General features: G+C 50.9%; 3 protein-coding genes across 4 annotated transcripts; 1 reads left to right on the top strand and 2 right to left on the bottom strand.

The window, feature by feature from the left end:
- Positions 1-1,758: 1,758 nt before the first annotated feature.
- On the bottom strand, positions 1,759-2,755 carry Hnrnpa0 (heterogeneous nuclear ribonucleoprotein A0). Its single transcript, XM_051194176.1, has one exon. It carries the CDS (start codon positions 2,689-2,691, stop codon positions 1,774-1,776), a length of 918 nt encoding a protein of 305 aa, XP_051050133.1. The 5' UTR covers positions 2,692-2,755; the 3' UTR covers positions 1,759-1,773.
- Positions 2,756-4,764: 2,009 nt separating this feature from the next.
- On the bottom strand, positions 4,765-17,212 carry LOC127229411 (putative protein TPRXL). Its single transcript, XM_051194541.1, has 3 exons — positions 17,101-17,212; positions 16,814-16,981; positions 4,765-5,345 (listed from the first exon to the last, which is right to left on the bottom strand). The coding sequence occupies exons 1-3, from the start codon at positions 17,210-17,212 to the stop codon at positions 4,765-4,767; spliced, it is 861 nt and encodes a 286-aa protein (XP_051050498.1).
- On the top strand, positions 17,152-23,927 carry Idnk (IDNK gluconokinase). 2 transcript variants are annotated; one of them, XM_051194177.1, is made up of 5 exons: positions 17,152-17,331; positions 20,540-20,570; positions 20,725-20,811; positions 22,663-22,706; positions 23,302-23,927. In XM_051194177.1, exons 1-5 carry the CDS (start codon positions 17,282-17,284, stop codon positions 23,651-23,653), a joined length of 564 nt encoding a protein of 187 aa, XP_051050134.1. In that variant the 5' UTR covers positions 17,152-17,281; the 3' UTR covers positions 23,654-23,927. The 2 variants fall into 2 exon arrangements, 1 of the variants encoding a protein (XP_051050134.1); XR_007835117.1 differs by lacking the exons at positions 17,152-17,331; positions 20,540-20,570; positions 22,663-22,706 and having other exon boundaries at positions 20,702-20,811; positions 23,302-23,364.
- The last annotated feature ends 2,046 nt before the right edge of the window (positions 23,928-25,973 follow it).

Raw genomic sequence — 25,973 nt, 5'->3', positions numbered from 1 at the left:
TAGCCTAACACCCACGTCCTTTCTTACCTCTTTAAGAGCCTTGTTGTTATGACATTTTGGCAAGAATCAGATCTTAGAACTCATACAATGACAACTTAAAAAAGTAGGGACTTCAATATTAAATTATTACCATAAGGCTTTGGGCTTCCAAAATCCAAGTCTAAATACTTTACTATTAAACACAGTTAACTGATACTATTAACCCGCCCGCCAGATTATACATACTCTCACTCAATCATGTAAAGAATTGAATTCTTTATTTGTGATATCCATAAACGTTGCTATTCTATGTTTCTATCCAGGAAGGCAATTTTCTCCTATTATCAGGTTTTTTTTTTTTTTGTTTTTGCTTTTTTATAAACAACAACTTGAATTCTATTGCATGAAGGGCTACAAATACACGTTAACCAAGCAGAATACATATAGTTTGTTTTACAACTTGCACCTAAAACCCCAGCGCACACAGATGCTTCAGTGGCTATCAGAGCAGTTTGGAGCTACTGCTCAAGCTATGCATTGCAGTTCTTACAAATCTCATGTAGAAAAAAGACTGATAAGGGCTGTTAACTACATTCCCGTGAAGCCCATCTCAGTTACAATGTGGGACTTTCAAGTCTGCACAGACTTCTGACGGCAAACTGCTAAATCTGATGAATTGTCCTCAACAAATTCCTTTTACCCAGCGGTCTTGCAGCTATACTGCCAGTCTGCCAGTAGATGGTGCTACATAGGTTGGACTTCAAAGGACAAAGTTCAGATTTAGGAAAGAAACGGTTTTAAACCTGCTCTGAAAATACCAAAAAAAAAAAAAAAAAAAAAAAAAAAATCACTTGGTGTTAGGGTAAGCATAACCCTTATTTGTAACCATTACAGACAAACCAATAAGGATGAAACTATGTCATCTAAAAAAGTTTTCAACAGTTTTATATGAATGAGAACACATGCTTAAACACAAACTATTTCTTTTAAAACTACACAGTACATACTTAGAAGTGACCAACCATGTCAAGAACATAAGCAAATCGCTTATTACAAGGAGATGGATGCACGGAAACTTTAACAGGCACACCTACCACTTCAAAGTTTGACTGTAAGGGGTAAATCCAACACATCGCTAGCTGGGCAACAGGAAGGAAAAAAGGAACCCACAAGACCTCGTTTTTAAGTTTTCAAAGTACACGTCACAAACTAACAAAAATATCCTTTAAAACGGTAAGGAGTGGATCCTAGGAAAAAAAATGTTAGACATGTACGGTCAAACACAATGATTTATTAAAAATAAAACGTAAAAATGATTTTTGTACATATGCTTCCAAATTTCAGGCATGGGATCCAAGTAGGTTTCATAGAAAACGCTGTAGCCAGGTATCAAGTCCTTACAACAAAGTAAACTACCCCTCCCGCCCAACCCCCACCCAGCTTTTTGCTACAGAATCAGCAAGTTCACTCCCGCCCTCCCACCCCGCCCTCCCACCGCCCCCCCTCCGAAAAAAAAAACACAAATTAAAACAAGACATTTTGCTAGTATAAAAACGACCAAGGTCCAAGTAATAATAAAAAAATAGAGTCCATCAATGACTGTAACACAAAAGTGTGTGTGTGTGTGGCCGAGTCCACCTTCCGGGGGGGGGGACGGGAGAGCGGGCGGGCGGGCAGGCAAACGGGGGGCGCCCCCCGGGAAAGCGGCTCGCCCGAGGGCGCCCGGGCGCGGGAGGTTGGGGTGGGGGTGGAGAAGCGAGGCCGCCGCCGCCGCCGGGCATCCGGGCTCGGCTTCTAGAACGAGCCTCCCCCGTAGCCGCCGCCGCCGCCGTAGCCGCCCCTGTACGGTCCACTGTTGCTGCGGCCGCCCCAGCCGCCGCCGCCGCCGCCGCCCTTCATCGGGCCGTACGAGGACTGGTGCTGGCTGTAGCTGCCGAAGCCGCCGAAGCCGTTGCCGTAGTCGCTGCCGCCGCCGCCGCCGTACGAGCCGCCGCCGCCGCCGCCCCCGTAGGCGCCGTAGCCCCCGTAGCCGCCGTAGCTGTTGTAGCCGCCGCCGCCGCCGCCGCCCTTGGCCAGCCCGTTCTGGTCTCGGCCGCCGCCGCCGCCGCCCCCGCGGCCCCGGCCGCCGCCGCCGCGCCCGCCCCGCGCCGCCCGCGCGCCCCCGCCGCCCGCGTGGATATCCTCCTTGGGCACCGCCTTCTTCACCTCCACGCGGTGGCCCTGGATCGGGTGGAACTTGACCACGGCCGCCTTGTCGGCCGCGTCGTGGCTCTGGAAGTACACGAAGCCGAAGCCGCGCTTCTTGCCCGACTGCTTGTCGGCGATGATCTCCGCCTTCTCCACGGCGCCGAACTGCGAGAAGTGCTCCACCAGGTCGCCCTCCGCCACGTCGCCCTTGAGGCCGCCCACGAACAGCTTCTTCACCTTGGCGTGCGCGCCGGGCCGCGCCGAGTCCTCGCGCGACACGGCGCGCTTCAGCTCCACCGTGTTGCCGTCCACCGCGTGCGGGGACGCGGCCATGGCGGCGTCCGCCTCCTCCACGTTCGAGTAGGTCACGAAGCCGAAGCAGCGGGAGCGCTTCGTCTGGGGGTTCACCACCACCACGCAGTCCGTCAGCGTGCCGAACGCCTCGAAGTGGCCGCGCAGCCCCGACTCGCTCGTCTGCACGTTCAGGCCGCCGATGAACAGCTTGCACAGCTGCGAGTTCTCCATGTCGGACGCCCGGGCCCTGCCCCCGCCCTGCGCGCTCCGCGCCGCCGCCGCCGCCGCCGCCGCCGCCGTTAGCGGCCGCCGAGGCCTCGTCCGAGCCCGGGCCCGGCCGCCGCCGCCGCCGCTGCCGCTGCCGCCGCTGCCGGCGGGGAAGGGGCGGGAGGGGCGGGCAAGGGGCGCGCTGCCGGCCCGAGGGCGAGCCGAGGACGCTGGAACCCCACCAGGGCAGCCGCGGCCGCCACCTCCGCTCCCCTATCAGGGCACCACACAAAGAGGCCGCTGAAGGCGCGCGCACCCTCCCCGCGCCGTGCGTCACGGGCGACGTCGGCACGCCGGCCAATCGGCGCCGCGCTCGCCTCGGCCCCGCCCCCCGGCCCCGCCCCGCGCCGCAGCGCCGGCGGCTCCGGGCCGCGGCCTCCCCGCCCTCCGCGCCCGCCCGCCCTCCGCGCCCGCCCGCCCTTCCGCCTCCGCGCTCGCCCTCGGCGCGGCCCCGCCCGCCCCGCCCGGGAGAAGCCCCCCGCCCCACCACCGCCCCCCGCCCCGAGCCGTCGGCGCGCGCCCGCGGAGCGTTTCCTGCCCGCCGCGCGGCTGTTCCCTCCCGCAGCCTGCCCGCCCTCCCCGCGCCGGATGCCCCCGGCCCAGCTCCGCAGGGGCGTTCGCGCCAGCCCCTTGACGGACGTGCCCGGCCAGCCAATCACCGCCGGGGGCTCGGGCCCACTTCCGCTCTCCGCGGCCGCGGGGCGGGCGCGCTCCGCTTACGCGCCGGCCCCGCGCCGCCCGCACGCGCCGCCCTCGCGCGCCCTCGCGCCTCTCCCGGCCGTTCCCAACGGACCCGCCCGCCCCGGACCCCGCGCGGGCTCTTTGAAAACGTGACTGTTGGCGCCGGCCCGACCTGGGCACAAAGAGGGAGGCCCGGCCTGGCCCGAAGGCGGTTGCTGGCCGTTTAGGGTGCGCTGCGGGCCCGCCTGAGCCGCTGGGCCTCCGTGCCCCGAGGCCGAGCCCGGGTGAAGGGACAACGCCGGGGCGGCCCGCGCCCGGCCCGCGCTGGCCGCAGCCACGCCCGCCCCCGCCCCCCGCGCACGCGCGGCGCCATCTAGGCGCTGCTCTGAGTTTTTGAGGCTGGCCTCGAACTCGCGGGATGTTAGCCTCCCCAGTGCTGCACCGCGAGCATGTGGTGTGAAGGCGTTCACACTCTTATCCTACCGCGTGCTCGCCACCAGCCCCTGGGCTGTGTCCCCGGCCCCCTCGCCTTCGCCCCTTCCCTCCCGCGGGACCCTCGTGGCCTGCAGCAGTTTGCTCCCCGCTTCCACCCCCTGAACTAACGGCCAGCTCCGTACAGGTGGGCGCGCTGCCATTTTGCCTGCTTCCAGCGTCTTACCCGCACATAAACAACTGTCCCTTACTGTGTTTGGTGTCCACAGACAAGACCTCGGTTTCCACAACAAGGGAATGCGCTTTGTTTTTGTTTGTTTGTTTGTTTGTTCCCCCCCTCCATTTTAAGGTAATAGAACTAGGAGGCTGAGGACATGACCCAGTGAGTGCGACCACTTGCTTCCAGAGGACCAAAATTCTGTTCTGATTACTCTCTCCCATGCCTGTCAACCCATCTCTCATCACCACCACCATCACATTTTCGGTTTTCAAGACGGGGTGTGTTTTCTGTGTAGCCCTGGAACTCACTGTGTAGACCAAGCTGGCCTCGAACTCACAGAGATCCATCTGCCTCTGCCTCCTGAGTGCTGGGGATAAAGGCCTGCACCTCCACGCCTGGCTAGCCAGGTCTGTCTTTTGACTACTGGACTGGAACTATCCCATAGAGCCTGGAGGGGTCACGGATGGGTTCACAAAGGCAACAACCCTCACTTCTTGACTCTGTCAGTAGCAAATAGGTGGAAAGTGAGAGCAGGAACCCTGTGGTCCCATGCCATCCATGGCTCGTGCGGATGGGTCCATTCGTGTGCAGACCTCTTAGAGGCACCCGCAGCTGTGTAAGTTGTGATTACATGGCTAGGTCTGGCTCCTAGGTCCCCATTCCCTGGGCCGTAGAGGGCATTACATCAGATTCTATCATGGGCCTCAGTAAACTCCACAAGACCTGCAGCTATGCCCTCCTAGGCCACAAGAGCGGTACTTCCCGCTGTGCTCTAGAGAGGGTGACTTCCTGCTGTGCTCTGGAGAGGGTGACTTCCCACTGTGATCTGGAGAGGGTGACTTCCCGCTGTGCTCTGGAGAGGGTGACTTCCCGCTGTGCTCTAGAGAGGGTGACTTCCCACTGTGGTCTAGAGAGGGTGACTTCGCACTGTGGTCTAGAGAGGGTGACTTCCTGCTGTGGTCTAGAGAGGGTGACTTCGCACTGTGGTCTAGAGAGGGTGACTTCCCGCTGTACTCTAGAGAGGGTGACTTCCCACTGTGCTCTAGAGAGGGTGACTTCCTGCTGTGGTCTAGAGAGGGTGACTTCGCACTGTGGTCTAGAGAGGGTGACTTCCCGCTGTGGTCTAGAGAGGGTGACTTCCCGCTGTGCTCTAGAGAGGGTGACTTCCCGCTGTGCTCTAGAGAGGGTGACTTCCCGCTGTGGTCTAGAGAGGGTGACTTCCCGCTGTGGTCTAGAGAGGGTGACTTCCCGCTGTGGTCTAGAGAGGGTGACTTCCCGCTGTGGTCTAGAGAGGGTGACTTCCCACTGTGGTCTAGAGGGGGTGACTTCGCGCGCTGTGGTCTAGAGAGGGTGACTTCCCGCTGTGCTCTAGAGAGGGTGACTTCCCGCTGTGGTCTAGAGGGGGTGACTTCGCGCGCTGTGGTCTAGAGAGGGTGACTTCCTGCTGTGGTCTAGAGACCGGTGACTTCCCACTGTGGTCTAGAGAGGGTGACTTCCCGCTGTGGTCTAGAGAGGGTGACTTCCCGCTGTGGTCTAGAGGGGGTGACTTCCCGCTGTGGTCTAGAGAGGGTGACTTAGCACTGTGCTCAGGTTGGCGTGGTGAGTCAGCTGAGACACACGCCCTGAGCTGCCTCCCCTGGTGCTGCAACATCCGCCCCAGTGAAGTTTGTCTCTGGTGCTCTTCTCTTACCCAGTTTTAGTGGTGCAGCTGGCCTGGCCAGAGGACAAGAGGGATGGCAGGCAGCAGTGTCACGTGAGCAGTTAGAGGCTGGTCTTGGAAAGCAAGCCCGCCAGCTGCTCCCCCAAAGTCAGGGACACCCCAGGGGCGGGGCTGAAGGAGAGGAGGTTGAGAATGAAGAAGAGCTATAAGGAGCAGCAGACCAGAAAGGACAGGCTCTGGTCACCCGGAGAACTCTATAGCGCTGTCCAGCCTTTAGGGACAAGGGTCTGCGACACCCAGGCCAACAGCTACAACTCTAGCTGCTGTCAAAGACGGAGAGACACATCCTCCTTGGCCCAGCAGCTGAGGCCTGCAAGGGGACTGACGCTAGAGGGTGCCACACGCTGCAGCTCTTCCCACCTGCATGCTGCCCAGGCTTCTCCTCCACTTCCCACAATCCCTATACCGTGTGGTGCAAAATAACCCTTCAGCCAGCTAACTGGTCAAAGGTGGTATAGGGTCCACCAGCAACAATCCGGGCTCCACAGCCCAGTGGTCAAAACTAGAGCTGAATGCAAGGAAACAAATTCAGTACCAGGGAGCTGTCATACTGAGCAGATTGTCTAGCATTGGGACCCTAATGGACAGGACACAATTGCCTGGTCTCTACTTGTGTCTAGACAGTTGTCCACTGGAATCTTAATGCCTCAGACCAGCGGTTCTCAACCTGTGGGTGGCAACCCCTCTGGGATTGCCTAAGACCATCGGAAAACACAACTATCACACTACGATTCATAACTGTAGCGAATTATAGCTATGGAGTAGCAATGAAAATGGTTTTCTGGTTACCACAGCAAGGGTTACAGCATCAGGGAGGATGGGAACCCTGCCTCATGTTAAACAGAACTTTCTGAATCCCTACAAGGATCAGGAAAGTTTTGCTGGGTACAAATTTTCTCTGAGACAGAGCCTCCCACCTTTAAAGGAAGGCCGTAAGATGTAAGTGAAGCTTTCTGTCCTGCAGGGACAACTCAGTAACTCCAGGAAGTGCCTGAAGTTACCCCATCAGCAGGCTCTGCCTCCCCTGAGGAAATATAAGCAGTAAGAGCTGCTGAGAGGGGACTCTCAGACCAGTGGAACCACCTGGAAGATGGTCTCCTGAGCTGCCGCAAGTTGTGCTGTGAGCTCCCGGTTCCCGGCTTCCCTAGCCATCACCCGTTCTTGTGTGGGTACTTGGTGGTGCCGGTGTCTTTGAGGCAAGTCTGCTTCTAAATGTAAGCCCAATAAAACTCATTGGTTCACTAAGTTGGACCTGGGTGATGGCTTTGATTGTTGCTTCCCTGTGCAGAGTGTGTAGTTTTCTCAGGAATATCATCACAGAGCAGGTATATCATATGGCAATCTTTCAATTGAAGAAACCAAGGCTATCACCACCTTAAGCTGCCCAAGTTCTATTATCTGTATTTCCTATACCTGCTTTCCTATACATAAAGGGTTAAACCAAAGACATACACTAGATTGGCAGTGGAATAAATCATGCTCACATCTCTATGAATCCCTTTGCTTCTTAAATTTAGAAGAGTTAAGAATCCAGTGAACAGATTGTCACTTTGGTATCATTAATGTTTGTGGTGAGAGATCCACTCCACCTGCTCCTGTTGCACTGACCACGCCCACTGGGTGTGGGCGTGACCTGGGGGGACTAGGTCCGGGGTCCCAGACCACAGCTCGCTCTCTTGCTTTCTGGTCACAGACAGAGAGCATCCAGAGGCATCCTTGGGACAGGAACCTGCGGTCATCTGTTTCTAGTGTAAGTGATTTCTCCCCGAATAAGCATCCGTCAGCCTGTCGTTTCCCAAATTCTTATTTACCACGCTAGGAATGTGCCTAGCTAACTGCATCCGAGGGTAATGGTAGAGTTTGTCAATCATTAGCATAAACAGCAGTGCCATAGGTTTTACCCCCTAGTGACACTGGGGCTGTTTAGTGTTAATTAGTGTGAGTAATTCTATGTGTTTGCACACTGAAATCACCTAATGAAGCCCTTCTTAGAAAGTGACACATCCCTGGGGCTTAGTGATGCATGACTGTAGGTCAAAACATCACTTGATCAGAGAAAACATTTACTGTTTGACCCCAGTTTGAATCTGAATATTTGATAAAGGAAAAATCAAAATACAGAGTATCAACCTCAGCGTCTTGTTTATAAGAGGCAGAAGCTAGAGTCCATCCCAGCCCTCTCCCCTATCCCTACATTCCCAGACAGTCAAAGCCAACACCCAAGCTCCTGTCAAACCCAGCAAGGTTTGCCTGTGCCATCTCTGTTGTTTCGTGGCGTCCCCAGAATCAGATGGTGCCCTAGAAATGGTCAGCTTTGCCCAAGGGTCATAAAGAGATCATGAGATGGTGATCAATCTTATTTATTTTTCAGACAGGGTCTCTTTACACAGCTCTAGCTATCCTGGAATTCTCTACATAGACCAGGCTGGCCTTGAACTTACAGAGATCTACCAGCCTCTGCCACCTGAGTGTTGGGATTACAGGTTGAGCTACCACACCTAACAATGAAGAATAAGACTTTAATCAAATGCCTGTTGGAAGTTTGTGACCAGGGTATTGTGGGAATTTGGGGAATCTATGTGCTAAAATTGTAAATGTTTTGTTAGCCTTCCTGCTTTGAATGTCATCTGTACCCCTACCTTCAGAGCTATCTGATGCCACCAGCTTCTAAAGTCACCTGAAGTTTTGCAGACCCAACTAGCCACCTCAGGACTTGGGGTTTCTCTGGTTTGTTAATTTCCAGTTCCTTCCTGCTTATCAGATTCCAAAACTGTGTTCACAGTCTGCTGTACTGTTCCCTGTCCAGAAGAGAAACATAATCACTCTGCCAAAGCTAATGGCTATTCTTGGTTGTCAACTTGACTACATCTGCCAAGCAGCTGGGCACATCTGTGAGGGATTTTTTTTCCCTTAAGTCATTCGAAATGGGGGGACCCACTTTTTATCCAGATCTGTTGCACAAAATACAAACCAGTATTCCTCAAAGGGCATTGTCGAGAAAACACAGAGGCAAAGTCACCAAGTAGAGAAGGCACTTGTAACCCATGCATGATGAAAGTCTTGTGGTGAGAATATGGAAATGATTCTCACAATTTAATGATGAGAAGGCAGAAATAAAACATTTAAAAATGGACAAAGACCATAGAATACACAAGATGATAGAAGAATGTCCACTGGCACATGAAAACATACTTGATATAATTAGATTTCTGGGAAATTAGAATGACAGGCTTGATGAGAGTCATCTACATGGCCATTAGAGTTTTTTAAATCTGGGCCACACCTCCGCTGGCAGCCTGTACAAAGGACATGGAAGAAGGAAGCTCCCTCCCTTTGCCTGCCCGCTCTCGCTCTTGCTGGTGAGTTCTTTCCTCCACTGGCACCAGAGCCTGCTTCTTCGAGACTCCGTTGTGTACTGAAGGCCAGCTGAGACATCCAGCCTCACGGACTGAGCCACTACCAGATTCCTGAATTTTCTATTGGTATTCAGCCATTGTTGGACTAGGTGGGCCACAGCCTGTAAGCAACTCTAATAAATATACAGTCTTTAAGTGTCAGTGGCCAAGTCAAAGTAGCCAAACCCCGGAGAGGCAAAGCCCCAGGGAGAGGGAGGGGGTGTCTACAGAATTCCCCCTGCTTGCTGCCGCCATGTTCCTGTATTTGGCGTGGGGTGATTACTATGTGAAAGGATCCTACTGTATCTAGTACAGTGTGATTGTTTCTTGGGACAATCCCACTCCTCAATGGGCAACTTACTGGCAAATCACAATGGAGATGATTTTTGTAAGAGCAATGAGGATTAGTTAGCTCTATGATTTCATTAATTGGACTTTCTGAGTTAGTCTAATAGACACAGGTGATTAGGACAGTTAGTAAAGATGATTAAGGACTGGTTTGGGCTATTTTTCCAGTTGTTCCAATAAGAGATTTATAAAAAAAAAAAAAAGGCAAAAATAGGCTAAAAGTCACTGGAAGTGGTGGCAAACACCTCTAATCCCAGCACTCGGGAGTCAGAGGCTGGCAGATCTCTAGACTTCGAGACAGCCTGGTCTAAAGAGTTCCAGGACAGCCAAAGCTACACAGAGAAACCGTATCTCAAAAAACAAACAAAAAAGGCTAAAAGTCACCTTCCATTTGTCAGATGTGAGATTTGTAGAAAATGAAAAATAAGAACAACGAAGTTTCATGCATTACAGACCCATGAAGTCTGCTTATGAAAAAATAGACCTGTAATAAAGAAAACAATTATGTCCCTACACCCCAGGTTCCTTGGTCATGTAACTTACAGAATTAATCACAGGCCCCAGGGAATTCGCCTTGAAAAAACAAAGTTGTAAAGAAATGAAATGACCCCACTGTGTATAAAGGAAACTAGATAGCAAACTGGCCAATTACTTGAGGTTTTGTAGAGTACACACAGGCTAGGAATCTGCTACCCTGAAAGGGCAAAGTTACTTGCCAGTACAAAGGAACTGATTGAGATACACTTGGCTTGCTTGAAACTGAGTTAATCCATAACAAAAGAATGTCTGCTTCAGAGCAAAGAAAAGAAGAAACCGAAACGGTTTAAGCACTTGTGGGCTCCTAAGGAAAACATGTAACTCATGATCTTACTGTGAATTCTCCTTATGTAAAGATCTTAATTTTTTTTGTTTTTTTTTTTTTTTTTTTTTTTTTTTTTTTTGGAAAATATGTAACTTGTAGTCGTGAGGTAATCTTTCCTTGGGTAGAAATCTTTGTAATAGAAGGTCCAAAGGGGATAAGAGATAGAGAAGATGTAAAGGGAAACGTCAGGGGAGAAGTAAAAAGACAAGATCAGAAAAGATGTAACAAGAAAACAACTGGGAAGAAAAAGAAAGGAGCATCCGGGTAGGAGAACAAAACAGAAAGAGAAATGAACAACAGACGGAAAGAAAAATAAGATGAGGGCTTGAGCCCGGGTCTTCGGTAAGATGAGGGCTTGAGCCGCGGTCCTCAGATCCTGTTCCTAGGTGTGTCCGTGTGTCTGTTCCAGCAGCTAGCTTAGTCCAGTTTCCCTCCGGTTCCTCTGACGCTGCTGAGAGCTGTCGGTTCAGAAGCACTAGAACCCTGCCCAACACACTTGCTTTTTTATTTTGTTTTGATTTGGTTCACAAAACAGGGTTTCTCTGTGTAGCCCTGGCTGTCCTGGAACTCACTCTGTAGACCAGGCTGGCCTTCAGCTCACAGACGCAGCCTGCCTCTGCCTCCCAAGTGCTGGGATTAACGGTGTGTGTCACCACCGCCTAGCTCATGCACTGCTTTAAGTCCCACAGACTGGGGCTTAAACTGAACCTAATTTTCTCACAGTTTTGGAGGTGAGAATTGCGGGATGAAACAAGAGCAAGTGGAGGTCCCTGGGATGGAGCTGAGGGAAACTTACAGGGAGCAAACTGAGCCAGCACCCTCAGAGAACGGAGGGCCTGTGAGGTCACAGCTTTTCACACAGCCCAACCCCATCGGAACTCTCTTTCTGGTTACTATAGTAACAACTTCTGGGGGCTGAGTAGCCATTGTGTGTCTGAGCACTGTGACACACTGAATGTAATTCTAGAGTCCTCTGCGGGCTGGTGTTGCCCTGCCAGAACCAATACGGAAGCAGAGGCCCAGAGAAGAGGACAGCATGGAGCTTCAGAGCTGTGGTTGACGGCAGGTGCAGAGTCGGGGCTCCGGGCTCTGGCACCTTGAGCACCTCCTGCTGGCCCCTGGGTTCTGTAAAACTTCACAAGGGTTCAAGAAGAAGGTGGGAGGCGGGGAGCTAGATGCGAGGCTGCAGCCAGGTTTGACTGGAGGACAAAGAAGCTGCCAAAATACAGTGGGTCCCAGAGTGAGCAAGGAGGCCCTGGGTCCGTCCAAGAAAGACGGGGAAATGGATTTAATCAATCAGGGCAAGAGGAAGGAGCATCCGCCGTGGAATGAAAGGACCTTTAACTCCCTGAAGCACAGCCTGGCTTCGCATTTTAACTCTGATAGTTTGCTGTCCCCTCTACCTCCTCCTTTCGCACTTTTTATTTATTTCACGCGTGTGTGCGTGCCTGTGTGTGTGTGTGTCTGTACGCGTGAGTGTGCACATGCATTTACAGAGGGCATTTGCATGTGGAGTACAGAGGACATTCTGGGTGTTTTTGAAACAGGGGCTCTCACTGGCCGGAAGCTCCTTAAGTGGGTTAGGCTGGGTGGCCAGCAGGCCGTAGAGAGCTGCTAGTCTCTGCTTGAGAACACCAGGGTCACAGCCGGTGCCATCCCACATGACGTTTCCACCCAGGTCCAGGGCTTGAACTCAGGTCCTTGTGCTTGCAAAGCAAGCACTTTACTGACCCAGCCGTCTGTCTCTTTGTCAATGCAATAGTCATTAAAGCAGCAATTAAAGTAACGTGCGGCCATCAGGAAGGGCTGTTTCAGTATTGCAATGCCCACACAAGAAGAAGGCACTGGAGCACATGCTTACAGCGGCGAGACAGTGGGAAGGCATGAGAAGAAGCCAGCCACCTGCAAGCCAAGGAAGGCGGTGACATCAGCCATGCGCACACTGGGTCTCAGACTTCTGATCTCAGAACTGGTGAGAAAGTACAATTCCATTGTTGAGGTCCCCGAGCCCGTGAGAGTATTCTGGGGGAACTAACTACCACGAACCCACAGAAGAGGTGCGTGAGGGTGGGGATGGCTGGGTGGTACAGCCCCCTCCTACGGTGTGGGAGGCTCTGTTTCCCAGCACCACAGAAATAAATGAGCAGAGACTGAACGGGAAGGGAGGCGGGGAGCTGACCCGGAGCGGGACCCTCTGTTCCAGTCAGACCACGTGGATGTAAAGTCTTTTGGAGCCACTCCAGGGTCTACACATTCTTAGTTAAATGGCATGTACTAACATCATACTTGCAGTATATTAATAAGAGAGGCAGAGGAGCACATGCATCTCCTCCAACTAAAGGTAGAGCGGTAGAGAAAGTGAAAATGGCCAACATTTCCAGAACAACAGTGTACGGACGGACGTGAAACGGAGTCACTCATGCCACATGCTCCCCAAGGAGTGAGTCCCTGCGGTGACACTGGCCACCTCCCCAAACATCGGACAGCCCAGCTCCCTGAAGTCCACGCTCCTTTCTGCCCAGGGCTCTAATTACAATTCTGAATGGTGTAGGAAGCACTGTCATTATCAATAACTGGATCTCCTTTCAATGACTAAAATTTCACATCAAATTCATTTCCGTTTCCGATAATGTGCTAATTTCCACCGTTTGTTGTTCATCCAAGGACTTGGGTATCTTTGGCGCTTGACCAAAATTTGTAGTAGTGCAGCTAAGCTGTAGCTCAAGGTTCTGTTGGGTTAATCTCGCTGCTGTTAAGTCTCAAAGAAACCTGTGACAAGTCTCCCTCTGTACCTGTGTCCCCTCCTGCACTTCTTACCCAGGCCCTACCCCAAACCTCTCCAACCCAGGGGCTGGGCTTCCCTACCCTGCCCCCAGCTTCTCTTCCCTATGTAACCCAGCCATTTTGGCTTCATGCTCTCTTGGCTCCTATGACCCTCCCGGTCCTCTGGTCTCCATCTCTCTCTTCTCTTCCTCTCTTGCTACACCTCACTCTCCCCTCCCACGGCCCGGTCTCTCCTGGCCATGTTCCGTCTGGACTCTTCCAGATGCCTCTGGCCATGCTCTCCCTCATATCTACAATAAAACCCTTCTCCTCAGTCATACCTGGGAGCAGTCATGTCTTCATTGTTTATTTTTGTTTTCAAGACAGAGTCTCTCTATGAAGCCCTCACTGGCCTCAAGCTCAGAGATCCACCTGCCTCTGCCCCCCAAGTGCGCCGCCAATGCCTGGCATGCCATTTTCATTGAAGCACACATGCAAATTTTCTATTTAAAATAATCCTACTTCTACCCCTTCTCTGTGACACTCTCTCTGTTCATTCTAAAATGAAGCGTGAGACCTGTCACAACCACCCAGCCCAGTGCGCCCAAAGCAGTCCACAGTTGGCTGCGTCTCACACGCAGCTGAATCTACCGTCCTACTGCTCGGTATCCCCCGCACTTCCTCTCCCCGTGACAAAAGTTACGTCAGGTGCATTTCTAATAACTTGTTAATTTCCATCACTTGTTGTTCATTCAACAACCCCTGATATCTTTGGCGCTCAAAGATTCCTCTTTTTAAAATTATAAATAGCTCATTGATTTTCTTAAGATGTAAACTCTATTTTTATCTCAATACTATAGTCTTTTCTAAAAAATTATTTTATGCATATGTGTCTTGTCCAAATGTGTGTCTGTGTGCTGTGTGTGTGCCTGGTGCCTGCCCAGGTCAGCAGAGGTCGTCAGAGCCCGTGGAACTGGAGTTACAGATGGCTGTGAACCATCATGGGGTTGCTGGGAACTGAACCTGGATCCTATATAAGAGCAGTCAGTACTTACTGTTAACCAGGGAGATATCCATCCAGCCCTGACAGATACAGTTTTAAACCGAAGAAAAATTAGAAGTTTTAGGTTATGAAATCCCTCCTTCTAAAACAAATTATTTTTTAAATCACTTTTGCTAAGGGGGTCAATGAACAGATGTCTTCAGTGATCAGTGGTGTTTAATTCTTACCACATTGATGGTTCGTGGAATTAAAAAGAATGCCCAGAGCTAAGGTGGCACATGGCTTTAATCCCAGCACTTAGGCATAAGCACTCAATAGACGAGTTCAAGGCCAGCTTGGTCTCCAGGGCTAGTTCCACCACAGCCGGGCTCCACAGAGAAACCTTGTTGCAAAAAGAGAACACCCAGCTTCCACACTCACTGCCTCACAGGAAAGGCACGTGTTGGATTCATTTGGAACGCAGAAACTGTTCTTGTTACTTCAATATCCAAAATTTGAATTCACATAGTGACTGTTAAGGTGGAGGCTTCGCCCCAGTCCCTGGCATCCATAGACCCAAAGAGTCTTGGATGTTATGGTGGAAATTCCCCCCAAGTCCCCACCCACATTTTCTTCCAAATCCTGCTGCATCTCAGAAAGCTGCCAAAGGATGACCCCTCCCCCAGAGATGCTCAAAACCACGCCCACATGGAATTGAAACTGCCTCCCCTCCTCCCAGAAACTAGACCTGTGGTTTTTCTGGTCTCCCTTTCTCTGGGGGACTGGAAGGTCATCGGGAAGTGTTGTATCCATTAAATGTGGGCTTTTTCTAATTTGGTTTGATTTGGTGTGATTTGGATTGTTGTATAGGCAGAGAGGCTTATGGGGTATAGAAATTTTTCAGTAACCACAAACAACAACAAAAAAAAATCCACTATGCTGTAGTTAAAACTAGGAAAAAGGTCAGTTCATGTCCTTTTGCCCAATTCCTGTGACTGCGAGTCAAGTCTCTATTGTATCCTCTTTAAAGAACAAAAGCAAAGGTTGAAGATATGGCTGGGTGTTTAAGTCTCATCACCCACATGGCAGCTCACATCTGTCTGTAAATCCAGCCCCAGGGGACACCTTCAGATAGACATGCTGGCAAATGCCAACACACATGAAAATAAAAAACAAACGATTTTTACAAAATTATTTTAAATTTTAAAATTTATTTTAAAAATATTAAAAAATATATAACAGGGTCTTACTGTGTAGCCCAGGCTGGTCTAGAATTTGAAGAGAATTGCCTGTCTCTGCCTCGAGTCCTGGGATTAAAGATGTCACTGAGTACATTTGTCCATTGATCCACTTAGAAAAAGGCCACCATACTCCCTCTTCCTCCCTTTGCTGTTCCCTGAGCCCAGATCCTTGCGTGTACTAGATAAATGCTCTGCTCTGAGCCACCCTCCAGCCCTCAGCATGACCCGTGCTCACTGTGTAGTCAAAGTCCATCTACATACAGCATGTCACCATGGAACTCTCAAGGCTTACACACTTTTAATCCCAGCACTGGGGAGGATCAGTTGACCTCTCACGTGGAAACCAGATTCACTGTCTAACTTTTGGAGAGAGGAGATAGGCGTTCTTATGGATTTTGTTTTGTTAACATTAAGTCTTGAATTAGGCAATCTAAGAGTTAAGTGAGCAAATGGATGTATGGAGATCAGGAATAAAGATCTATTTCGAAGTGATTTGCACACAGTATTCAAACACACGAGACAGCAAGACCCTGTAACAGAGAAGCTGTCTCAAGACAAAGCCCAGGGTCGTTCCAACATTTGGAACCTGAGGGAAAAAAACAAAAACACAAACAAACAAAAACAGAGGAGGAATAGAAAGAGGAAGAGGAGGGTGAGGAGGACCAGGAGGAGGTTAAAAACACAACAGGGGCTAAGAAAGAGCAGCAACTGAGGTAGCAGACACGCTACAAGAGTGTCGTGTCTTAGAACCAGCACAAGGCAGTGTCTCAAGGAGGAAGGATGGGGGTGTGGCTGGAGAGACGCTCAGTGGTTAGGAACATCGGTTGCTCTTGCAGAGGACCAGGGAACCAGGATTTGGTTCCCAGGATTCGAATGGCAGCTCACAACCATTTGTAACTCCAGTTTCCCAGGCCCCAATGCCCCTGTATGGCCTCTGCAAACACTGCATGCACACCTATATACACAAATAAAGAAATCCTTTTTTAAAGCAAAGATCAAGATGGCCAGAGTGCTTTGTAAAACATTTTGGTATTTTCTCAAATCTAGAGGTGACCTAAGATACAGTGGCGTCTTCTGACTTCCGCAGGCACCAGGCACACACACACACCTTTTTGTTTTCTTTTGTTTGAGGTGGGGTTTCTGTGTAGATCTGGCTGTCCTGGAACTCACTCTGTAGACCAGGCTGGCCTGGAACACACAGATATCCATCCGTCTGCCTCTAGTGCTGGGACTAAAGGCGTGCGCCACCACTGCCGGGCACATGTAACATTTTTAAAAAGAAGAGACTTGCTTGTGAGTTTGCCTCTGGGACTCAGTGACAAGGCTTTGCTTCTGGTGACACACCCATGTGTTTACGTTTGTCCTTAGAGCAAACAGCTGTGGCTGGTGGGCGCTGTGGGTGAAGCCCGTGTTGCTTGCACGTCATTGACACGAGGCCCTACCGGGAAGAGCCGCCTCCTGGGTGGGGGTGGGGGTCCTTGCTGAGCCCGCAGCCAGCGTGGGCCCCACGGATTTAGCGAGGACGCCTGCAGCGTTGTGTTCTGTCACTTCCTGCAGAAGACACTGACGCAGCAGATTCGCTGTCTGCACGCACCGGTGGGGACAGAGAGCTGCGGGCTGAGAGCGTGATGGGGGGGGGGGAGGAGAGGGAGACAGAGACACGGGGAGACGTCCCTGGCCCCACGCCCTTGTCCGATTGTTGTCTTTCTTAGTAAAACGTTTCTGTCACTGTCCACGCGCCCCGGGTGGGTTCCGCGTTGCAGAGCACCAGGAGACGCCAGCTGCTGCTCCCCGGCTGCACCGCCCAGCGGTCGGGTCTGCAGCGGACTCGGCCAGGGCATGGCCTGTGACGTCAGGGACCGGGCGGGACCTGTCCCGGAAGAGGGCGCTGAGGACCAAGCCGCTGGGAGATGGAGGCACCCGCGGTGCTGCTGGTGATGGGCGTGAGCGGCTCCGGCAAGTAGGTCTCGGAGCGGAGGCCGCGGGCGGGCGGGCGGGCGAGCTGCAACCCGGAGGCGGTGGGGCGGCCTGAGCCCCGGGAGCCATGCCTTTGCCGCCCCTGCCGAGGTCCCCTGCTCTCCGGTCCCGCTGGCCGCTCCCCAGGGTCACCACGCCTAGGTTCTGATGATGGTGGCTAGCATTCCCGGAACGACGGTCGGGCACAGCGAGGCAGCTGGAGTCCAGAGCGGGAAGTTGTAACACCTTGCAGCTCAGCCTTACAAACCCGGGCCTGGCGGCATCTTGCAAAGCACGATGGGAGGGTGCAAAGTCCCAAACCCAGAGGCGAACCTTGTCCTGGTTGGGCAGATTGTCTCCCTCTGTCCTTGGGGAGTTTCTGGATTTTTCTAAATAGACTTTGAAAAGTGAAGATCACGCTGCAAGGTATCGTCTTCCTTGATCGTGTTCCTGCTTACACTGGAAAGTTTCTTCCTAGCCCAGTGCAGCAGCCCGTTTAGAACTAAGCGAGCAGTAGGCATTTGGTTGATGGGACGCTGCCAGACCGCACCGATATAACCCCCCAAAGACACCAAACTGCAATACACAGCCACAGGCACCGAAGTAGATGCTGACTTATGAACCAGAGCCTTTTTAAGTGTAACTGTGTCCTTCGAAAGATTTATTTTCATTATTTTTTAAGTGTGTGTGTGTGCCCGCTCCCGCACAGGCAAGTGCAGGTGCCTTCAGAGGTTTTGTCCTCTGGAGCTGGGCTACAGTGATTGGCAGTGAGCCAATCATGTCAGTTCAGGGAACTGATCTCAAGCCTTCTGCAAGAACAGGATGCACGCTTAACCAGTGAGCCGTCTCCCCAGCCTCAGAAGGTAGCTTTATGTTCCCCAAATTCCTGTCTTAGCCTCCGTGCAGGGTGTCTAAGTAGTCTTTAAGTTGAGATAGGAGTTTTGATTTGCAGCTGAGGCTGGCCTTTCACACTCAGGGATCGTCCTGTGTGTGGGGTATGCTGAGTTTGTTTTCTTACATTTTAACACCATAGTGAAGCCACCTCAGCTTGTGCTGGGGGGAACCTTTCAAATCTGGTTCTCTCCATTCCTTCCCTGCCCCCCACTGGCCTACTGTCTTCTGAATTGCCTTTAGTCCAACCTGCTGGGAGAGAGACACCTGGGTCCTGAAGTTTGGCTCCTAAGCTTAGATCCAGCCATTGCCTGCGAGCCCCACACGATGCCTTGTCCCTGCTGTGGTCCCGTGCCCTGGAACCACGTCCTCTAGTCTAGATCTGGATGGAGCAGGGATAGTGGGTTTTTCCTGTCCTGCCTACCTTTCTCCATTTGACACACAGCTCAGCTCGTATTTTAGACTACAGCTGGTGGCTATATGTGTATTCATAGTTAATCTAAAAGTGATTGTGTGTGTGTGTGTGCGTGCGTGCCAGGTTTGGGCCAGGTCTGGTGGCACTCACCTTAAATCCCGGTATATCATAGTGGTCTCCTCTTTGTCTTCTGGGAGCTAGTAGTAGTACATATTCAATAAAAACTGACTGAATTGGGACTGGAGAGATAGCTCAGTGCTGCTCTTGCAGAAGACCTGGGTTCAATTCCCAGCATTCACATGGTGACTCACAACGGTCTGTAACCCAAGTTCCAGACACTCTTCTGGCGTCCATGGGCACTGCACACACGTGGGACACTAACTTACATGCAAACAAAACATCCATATACATAAAAACAAAGTTATTTTAATTGTCTGGATAAACTACAGGTTAGTGGACAGAAAACTCAGGGGGCTCGGTTCCCCTGTGTAAACTGAGGGCTTCAAGCTCATTTAGTGACAGAATGATGACTGGGACCCAGACCCCACTGTGAGGCCCCAGCCTCACTAGCACACTCGGTGAGACACCCTGTCCTAACAGGGGTTGGCCATTCTCCAGTCACTGACCGGGTCTTTCAGGTGTGTCTTTAAGTGTGGGGTTTTTTGTTGTTCACAAGGAAGCCAGCAGAGGGCATCAGATCTGCAACTGGAGTTACAGATGGTTGCAAGCTGCCATGAGGGTTTTGGGAACAGAACCCAGCGTCCCCAGAAGAGCAGCCAGTGCTCTAACTGCTGAGCCTCCTCTCCAGCCCCTCTCGTGTATCTAGGAAACTAAGAACTCTTAGATGTCTTTATGTGCCCTGAACTTTATTTACACGGTGCTGCTGGGGATTAAGTGTCTTAATAAACTCCTCTCGGTTTTTTTTTTTTTTTTTTTTTTTTTTGGTTTTTCGAGACAGGGTTTCTCTGTGGCTCTGGAGTCTGTCCTGGAACTCGCTCTTGTAGACCAGGCTGGTCTCGAACTCACAGAGATCCGCCTGCCTCTGCCTCTCCAGTGCTGGGATTAAAGGCCCGGCTAAACTCCTCTCTTACTGGGTATGTCAACCACGCTTTAGTAGTTGGCCAACACAAAACAAAATAGTATTTTTTAAAAATTTATTTATTATGTATACAGTGTTTTGTATCCCTGCAGGCCAGAAGAGAGGGCATTGGATCTCATTACAGGTATTTGTGAGCCACCATGTGGGTGCTGGGAACTGAACTCAGGACCTTTGGAAGAGCAGCCAGTGCTCTTAACCTCTGACCCATCTCTCCAGCCCCCAAAATACTATTTTTTAAAAACAAAACCAACCCTTTCTTGAATCCTTGATAAAACTACCATTTTATTCATTTGGTATTCTCTCTCAAAAGGTGAACATCTGTCTACACAATAGGAACTAAATGATTCTGTTGTTGGTTTTTTGTTTGTTTGGTTTGGTTTTTTTTTTTTTTTTTTTTTTTTTTTTTTTTTTTGAGTCAGCACCTCAGTGTGCCTGTCATTCAAACTGGCCTCGAACCAACCATCTTCCTGCCTCCTCATATCCTGGGATTATAGATATGTGCCACCTGCGAAGTACTGACTAGTGAGAGAAAACAAAAACAACTCTGTTGTTGTTTTGTGGGCCTCCAAGTGTTGGGATTACAGGCATGTACCTGCAGTGTACACGTAATGTACAGGCATGTCATGCAGACCACGCGGCTCAGTGGTCTAATTAGGTCTGATGCATTGCTTTCTGGATAGCATGTCTTAGGACAATGAAAGCTGCCTGCAGACTCCAGGGTTAAGGGCTTCTCTGCTTTGGGACCGCAGAGGGACCACAGGCATCCTCTCAAAACGCCTGGCACTTATGTCTGTATTCTTTCTCCAGATCTACCGTGGGCGCGCTGCTGGCCTCCAAGGTAACCTCCCTTGTCCAGTGTGTCCTCCCTTTCTATGTTTGTGGTAATGGTGAGAGGGAGGGGCAGCCTCAGACCAGTGATTTCTATATCTGCCTGCGGTAAGCTCCGCCCATGGCCTTGCTGACTCTACCTATGCCTTCCCTTCATTCCTAAGCTGGGATGGAAATTCTATGACGCCGACGATTACCACTCTGAAGAGAATCGGAAGAAGATGGGGGAAGGGATACCACTGAGCGACCAGGTATCGTTGGCTGTCGGCGTCCAATATCTCTGTATCGGGCCTCCTTACTCAGCCCCAGGAGAGAGCTGCCTTCCGCCCCGTCCCGTGCACAGCCAGCCACAGCTTGTTGCAGGGTTTTAATGTCTACTCCCCACGTGGGCCGAGGTTCCTTTGTGCTAACCCTGGGAAGTTAGTGCCTCCCAGGTCCTCTCCCTGCCCCCACACCATCAAGTTCTGGTGAGCTCCAAGGCCACAGCCATGATGCAAACTCAGATGTGGCCATGTGTCTTAATTGCTTTCCATTGCTGTGCTAAAACAGCATGGCCAAGGCATCTTGTAAAAGAAAGCGTTTAAACGGGCTTACGGTTTCAGAGGGTTAGAGCCCATGGTGGTGGGGCAAAGGCGAGCCCTCAGGAACAGCAGGCAGAGAGCACTCTGGGAATACACAAACCGTTTGAAACTTCAAAGCCTGCCCCCGGTGGCGGTGGCACACCTCCAGGAGGCGACACCTTTTAATCCCCCCCCAAGTTCTCACTCAAACGACCGCACCTGGTACCATGTGTGAGGCCCTTTAGCTTTTAACTGACCTCAAGTTTGAGTCTCTTTAGAGGATTGGGTTCTCCTCCATTGTCACAGGAGCCTCTCAGCTCCTTAGCCCCTCCTGTGGCCATGCTCCCCCTCATAGGGCTTTTGTGTCCACTGCTGTGTGGATGTCTCCTCCTCCACCGGGTTCATCTTTAATATCTCTGCTCCTAGGCCACTCCTTGGGGAAGTCTACTCAAAGGCCGTACCTACGTTCCCAGCTGAGCTGAAGGTCTTGATAATCCACCAAAGAAAGGCTTCCCCAGAAGTAAATCTGGGCTGCTTAAATGCAAAAAAAAAAAAAAAAAAAAAAAAAAGGGGGGGGAGAGATGTGGTGGGGGTGGGTGGGTGACAACCCTGTTTAGAATTCTAGGGAAGGAGGTAGAACTTTCTTGGGTGGCATTGGGACTTCCAGGCTGAGTCACCTTCTGCTACACAGGCCAAGAGTCTGCTTCAGAGAATATATCTGAGAGGCTGGAGAGGTGGCTCAGTGGTTGGGATCACCTGCTGCTCTTGCAGAGGTCTGGGGTTCTATTCCCAGCGCCCACATGGCAGCTCACAGCAGTTCCAGGGGATCCATCGCTCTCTTCTGGCTTCTGCGGGCACTGCATGCACTCAGTGCACTTACACACATAGGCAGAACACCCACATAAAGTAACCAATGCTTAAAAAAAGGAAAATATATCAAAGGTCACAATTTAAAAGCATAAATATCAACCTTTCCATCCCCTTAGTGCTTGAATGTGACAGGAAACCTTGGCTAACCACAAGGCATTTCAGGAGTCATTTTGAAAGGCAACTTCAAGTGTTAGATTAAGAAATTAACTCGGTGGGGCGGTGGAGGCACTCGCTGTTAATCCCAGCACTCTGGAGGCAGAGGCAGGCGGATTTCTTAAGTTCCAGGCCAGCCTGATCTGCAGAGTGAGTTCTAAGGCAGCCAGGGCTATAGGGAGAAACTGTCAGAGCTGGGCAGTGGGGTAAGTCAAGGGCTGAAATGCGCTCAGACGCACAGCACGTGCTTGGCTGTAGGTTCTGGTCAGATGCAGGCAGAACACGTCAGCTATAGTGCGAGGTGTGTGAGCATCAAAGCCAGGGAGACATTTACACAGTGGGGAGGTTGCAGGGGATGTAAAGTAACAGTTTAAGGGCATTGGGCGTGGCCCTTGGCTTGCCTATGCCCAGCTCCCACAACCACTAAGATGTCTCTGGAGCTAATGTTTGGGACTATGGTACCACTGTTTCTGTTCAAGCGATACCTGGGATAGCTCCTAATTCCTGTTCTAATCTCAGGACAGGGTTCCATGGCTCTGCAGCTTGCATGACATTTTACTAAGGTAAGAAGTCATCTGGCCCTGGTGTAATCCAGTAAGCTAAAAAAAACAAAACAAAACAAACACATGTGACATTACAGCTAGCTGCACCCACTGAGGTAGAGCTAAACACCTGTACATACCAGGTACATGCCAGCTCTGCCCAACACCTGTACATACCAGGTACATGCCAGCTCTCTCCTCTGGACAGCTCTGAGGGGCCATTGAACAAGTGAGCCCAAGATTAATTACTCAGTTCACTAACAAAAGACACTGTTTAGAGGGCTGGAGAGCTGGCTCAAAGGCTGCTCTTCCAGAGGTCCTGAGTTCAATTCTCAGCAACCACATGGTGGCGCACAACCATCTATAATAAGATCTGCTGCCCTCTTCTAGCCCACATGGAGGCAGACACTGTATACATAATAAATAAATCTTAAAAAAAAAAAAAAGACACTGTTTAAGGCTGAGAGCACCCAGGGCTTAATCTCCATTTTCAAGCAACACTTTACATTGGCAGAGACTAGTCCACCCACCTAAGACTGACACACAGTACCCCCATTCTGCGGCCCTCATCCTTTTTATTAAGGGGCGTGGGGTGTTTCTTATATTTTGGAAACAGAGATGTGACCTCGGGACAGCGTGTCGTTCTAGCCTGTTCAGCCCTGAAGAAAATGTACAGAGACATCTTGATAGGAGGAGGAAGCGATGTGCCCGTGAAAGGCGATGATGAGTCGGCAAAGCAAAGGCTGGCTGGCAAACAGCTCTTGGTGGTCTACCTCTGTGGGTCGGCTGAGATCATTTCCAGACGCTTATTCCAACGAAAAGGACATTTTATGCCTCCGGAGTTACTGCAGTCCCAGCTCAGTGTTCTGGAGCCCCCGGCACCTCCTGAAAACTTCATCCAAGTCAGCGTGCACCAGAGTCCCTCAGAGATCGCTGATGCCGTAACTGAAACCCTGCTGATGAAGTAATCATTCACATTTGCGGTTTACATCGCGCTCTGGTCCTAAGCTCCTCATCAGTGGCCCAGTCTAAATCCCTAATTGGGAACAAACCACAGTTCCTGGAGATCACGGTTTGACTGTATTGGTAGGAGTTTGTGGTGCGATCGGCATCTTCCAGGTGTGCCAGGAAAAGGGGGAAAGATGTTAAAAATTAAGCTGAAAGTTAAGTTTAAATTCGTGTGTAATGCAACCAGATTGTGGGGATATTTGTTTATGCTAAATAAAGCTTGCCTGAAGATCAGAGGGCAGAGCTAAGTCACTAGTCAGCCACAGAGGACAGGCAGTGGTGGTCACACCTTTAATTTCAGCACTCTAGAGGCAGAGGCAGACAGATTTCTGTGGGTTCAAGGCCACCCCGGGCTACCTGAGATTGAATCTGTCTAAAAGAGAAACAACTCATAAAAAGGCGATCCTAGCAGTGATCACATGCCTTTAATCCCAGCACTAGGGAGGTGGAGACAGGAGAGACATGGCTGAGTGGAGAGAGGAGTATAAGGCGGGAGGAGACAGGAAAGAGGCAGTCCAGGCAGGCAGGCAGTGTGGGCATGCAGTCTGATGACAGGGTTGGCCTGTGGTCTGAGCATTGGTAAAGTAAGAACTCTCTAGTGGTTGGCGGCTCTGCTTCTCTGATCCTTCAACTTTCACACTCTGTTAGCTGACTCCAAGTTTTTATTACTAAGACCAAAAAGAGTCCCTGATGCACCAGATGATCAGTGAACATTCTGTAATCACAGCTAGAAATTACTAGTTTAAAAGAATGAAACACGCTATCCTGGAAATCGGCGGGAAACCGCTCTCAGCAATAGAAACCTGAACAAAAACCGAAGCCACCCACTGCAAGTCATTGCATACCCTACTGACTTTGGTTTCTCTGTGACAGCTCTGGCTGTCTGACCTGGCACTCACTCTGTAGACCATCCCCGAGCTTACCGAGATCCACCTGCCTCTGCCTCCTGAGTGCTGGAATAAAGGCGTGCACCACCACCACGGACACACATTTTCTTTAATGGTGGACATCTTAGGCTGGCCCCATTTCCCTTTGGTTGAGAATAGTGTGCTGGGCCACCATGACTGTTAAATGGATGGGACTTAGAATCAGCATGGGGGAAGGCTATGAGGGACTTTTGCTGTGGAACCATCTTTTTGTACACTGTGAATGTGTATTGCTCTAATTTGCTAATAAAAAGCTGATTTGCCGATAGCTGGGCAGGAAGAGATTGAGTGCAAGAACCAGAGTACAAGAATTCTGGGAAAAGGCCGGGCGTTGGTGGTGCACACCTTTAATCCCGGCACTCGGGAGGCAGAGGCAGGAGAATATCTGTGAGTTTGAGGCCAGCCTGGTCTACAGAGCTGGTTCCAGGACAGGCTCCAAAACAATACAGAGAAACCCTGTCTCTAAAAAGAAAACAAACAAACACAAAATCTGGGAAGAAGGGCAGAGTCAGAGTCAAGAGAGAGAAGCTGGATGAGAATGTGGTACTGAGAAGATTCCATGCCATGTAGCAGTGTGTAGATGGAAATACAGATTAATTTAAGTGTAAGAGTTGCTAGTAACAAGTCTGAGTTATCGACGGAGCACTTATAGGTAATACTCACCTCTGAGTTGGTTGTTTGGGACTGGGAGATTAGGAGAGAAATGTCCAATTACAGATTTTACTCCCCCTCCCCCATAAGGTGTAAGGTTTTTCCACCTGCCGGTCTGGTCCCGACGCCGCGCCACCCCCAATTAACGCAGAGACTCTATTCAATGTATTCTGTTGGCCCGTTACTAGTTTCTTATCGGCTAGCTCTGTCTTAATTATTAACCCATTTCTATGTATTTCCACGTGGTTTCCTTACCGGGGAGTGGGGCCAGCATCTGGTCTCCCCGGTGTCTCCATCTTGACTCCTCCTATCTACTTCCTCTTTCCTCCTTGTCTCCTAGTCCCTCCTATCTTGCTTTCCTATTGGCCAACAGTGCTTTATTCATTAACCAGTATGAGAAACATATACAGAATGGCATCTCCCATCATCCCCCCTTTTTTTAATCACATTTTTATTTTTTGAGACAGTTTCTCTATGTAGCCCTGGGTGTCCTGGAGCTACCCACATCCACCAGGCTGACTTCAAAATCAGAGTGCTGAGATTAAAGGTGTGTTCATGCTACCATAGTCAGCGAGGGACTGTTTTTAGATGAGTCTGATGGATGTGGACGGCCCACCCCAGTGTGGGCGGCGTTACCCCGGGCTTGGGTCCCACCCTGAATAAACAGGGTGTGACTGAGCAGCAGGCTTCACTGCTGTGCATC

This window comes from Phodopus roborovskii, unplaced genomic scaffold (genome assembly GCF_943737965.1).
Source record: "Phodopus roborovskii unplaced genomic scaffold, PHOROB, whole genome shotgun sequence".
NCBI lineage: Eukaryota > Metazoa > Chordata > Mammalia > Rodentia > Cricetidae > Phodopus > Phodopus roborovskii.
The sequence above is the reverse complement of the archived record's forward strand: the minus strand, read 5'-3'. Positions and strand labels throughout refer to the sequence as shown.